This window comes from Bipolaris oryzae (genome assembly GCF_000523455.1).
Source record: "Bipolaris oryzae ATCC 44560 unplaced genomic scaffold scaffold_465, whole genome shotgun sequence".
In the NCBI taxonomy this organism is placed as follows: domain Eukaryota; kingdom Fungi; phylum Ascomycota; class Dothideomycetes; order Pleosporales; family Pleosporaceae; genus Bipolaris; species Bipolaris oryzae.
In genome coordinates this window covers 1-2,782 of record NW_006911741.1, presented here as the reverse complement: position 1 = coordinate 2,782, position 2,782 = coordinate 1, and the positions used below count along the sequence as shown (strand labels likewise).

Genomic DNA, 2,782 nt, shown 5'->3' with positions numbered 1-2,782 from the left:
AGTGAATGAAGAAGAAAAGAATTGGCAGAACATAAATATTGGGTGATAGATCTTCTAATGTAACCAAGAATCAAATTCACACTCCTGCTAGTTTAGCTGGCTAATAAGATAAAGATTGATGCATAACGTAGTAGAGTAACTAATGAAAGAGTTTATAGAAATTCTAGATAAGGAATTTTGCTATCAAAGTATAGGCGAAGATAAAGATAGTCCTTTAGAGATCTCTATAATGTGATATTACCACAAAGTCCCATTTGAGGTCCGACGCAGCTTTCATTAGCAACTGCTGCTGGCGGTAGTAGATTACATTGGCCTGCTTGAGATGGGGATTGTAGAGAGAAGACAGGACAATCCTCAATCCGACCCGATGAATTCGTGCAACTGCTAATTGCTTGCTGCAGTTCAGCTATGTTCCAGCCGTTTTGAAAGTCTCCATGATAGCTTGAGCCTAGGATCAAATAAGTCAAAATTCTATGAGAAAACAGCTATCCTTACCAGCCTGGTCACCGTTACTAAGTAGAAAATGCCCAGGGATATCACGGAAGACAGAGGTGTCCCAAATTGTTTCAAAAAACAGAGCTGGAATTCGAGTTCCATAATCTGCAGGACATGTGCCTTCCATAACGAGATCTGGATAGGCTACATGCGACTTATGGTCGTTAGCATCGAGAGAAACGCCATTCCAACATGACGGAAACATTAGCTCAAGGCGAAGGCCATCGGCGCAGTTTGAATCGATGAATGTCTTATTTGGAAGTAAATGACGAGTTAAAGACCCTTCGGCATTGCCACTGTAGTTCAGGCAGTTAAACCCGATAGCCTTTCTAGCGAGTGCATTTGGTGTTTTCTCTTCCGGACCCCACAAAGATTGTGGTTTGTCTGAAGGGGGGCTAAAGTCATTTTTCTTGCTTGCATCACCTGCAATCATTTGAAAACCTGATGGAAAAACTGCAATTTCATCTCCAAAAAGAAAATAATAAATATAGCCTTATTAGTATTAGTTTATGACAGTCTTGCCTGGTACTTACATTAGCATTCCACCAACTTGTGGAACAATCTCTATAGTACCATTTATGTGCGAAAACATAAGTGGTGGCGTCCAGTAAGCAGACATATCTTCAAGAACCGCACATGTCGTGCAATCAGACTGAACAAGGCTGTCATAGGATGAGGAGAAGTTCAAGTCTAGACGGATAATTATGCACTGAACTCTTAAAGTTATAGTTAACGTACTCTGAGCCCCATGAAGCGTGTGTGCGTGTTGGGAAGGAAGCCCTTCGGAGACGATTGGATCAATTCGGAAAACCCCCAATCGAGAGTAACAAGGAAGCCGCCAGAACGCTCTAGCAACCGATATAAATATATTTAGAGATGTAGTATAGCGAAAATTCATCTTGTAAAGCTACTCAGATTGATGCAAAACTAAACTAACTATCTAGAAGCGTTGCACACTTCGAAACAGACGGCTCAATATAACTATTTTTCCCACTATTTGCAGTAATGGCTCCATTTTCGGCCCTTATTCAAGAATTGACCTCCTTCCATTTTGTGAACTGCGCGGTGTAAGACAGTTTCAGTTCTTCAGGAAACTCCTTATACGTAGTGTTTTCCGCTAGCTCAAAAAGTTCTAAAAAGTCTTTGTGAAACCGTTCTCGTAGGGGTATGCCTGGCTTTACTATGACAGGGGTCTGTTCTTGTGGTATTTTTTGTAGAGGTGTAGACTGATTGGGTGGGACCGGAGGTTTCGAGAGCGTCGGGTTTGCCGATAGTTCAGTAGTGCCACTCGACGATTTATTCCGGCGGGGTACCGCTTTTCTCTCATTCATCAGCTTTTGGAGTGGCCCGGGTCGGCCTGGAATATTGCTCATCCACCTTTCCTCAAACTTATTTTCAAGATCGACAGCAATGTTGTGAAGAGCGATAGATTTTTGTCGATCATTATTTCCTTGAAGGAGAAGTTTTATTGTTGACCTGGTTTCATGGCTATATCCTGTTATATTAGGAAGTTTATATTGTGAATAGGAATTGGGATCCAGGTAGATGAAGCAGCGGGTGTGTGGCCGTCTTCCTTCGAAATTAGGAGCCAGTACCTCAACTTCGGCGTCGTGTCCAACACCCATTTTGGAGTCCCAGTACACTACCAGAATTCTTACTTGGCTAAGTATATTCATAGGAAGCGATGTTCTTGTATCTCTATGGTGTTGCACAATCTTCTCAACAATGCGATTGCTACCCTGGGTAACATCTCTTTGTGTCGTATAGTTGGACCCATTTGGAAGAATTGATTCAAAACGAGCGCTCCGAGCATCTTGAGAACCATATCTGATGCAGTAGCGAGTGCGAGAGTTTCTCACAATATGGCCAAACGCGTCTTTAGGGAGATTCTGCAGTGAAGATTCACCATAAGAATCATTAAGATCGATGTCCCATTTCATACTAAGATCGTCTATAAGTTCACCAGTCGATGGTTTCGATTCTCCTTCAAACTCTTGTTTTATATTCTTTGGCTTATCATCAGTCTGCATTGGTTCAGTAGATCGAGTAGGAGTGACGTTTGCTTGAGCTCCGGTGTCGGCATACACTTCCATGTTTTCTTCTAATTCTTTCATTCTGTTTTCTCCTTCTTCAGTAAGTTCGCTCTTATTGCTTGCTTCTTTCAGCGTTTCATATTCTTCTTCCAGCTTTTTGTACTTACTCGGGCCCAACGGCTGCTGTAGCAGAATTTCAATGAAATTGCCCGTGCTCCGCACGGGCCTATCACCTCAACGATAATATCACCTCA

General features: G+C 42.3%; 1 protein-coding gene across 1 annotated transcript; it reads right to left on the bottom strand.

Annotated features, from left to right (window-relative positions):
• Positions 1-463: 463 nt before the first annotated feature.
• Positions 464-2,609, bottom strand: COCMIDRAFT_41960 (uncharacterized protein; the record flags this gene model as incomplete). The annotated part of the gene is made up of 4 exons (XM_007695794.1): positions 464-987; positions 1,113-1,116; position 1,234; positions 1,600-2,609. 4 exons carry the CDS (start codon positions 2,607-2,609, stop codon positions 464-466), a joined length of 1,539 nt encoding a protein of 512 aa, XP_007693984.1.
• Positions 2,610-2,782: the final 173 nt, after the last annotated feature.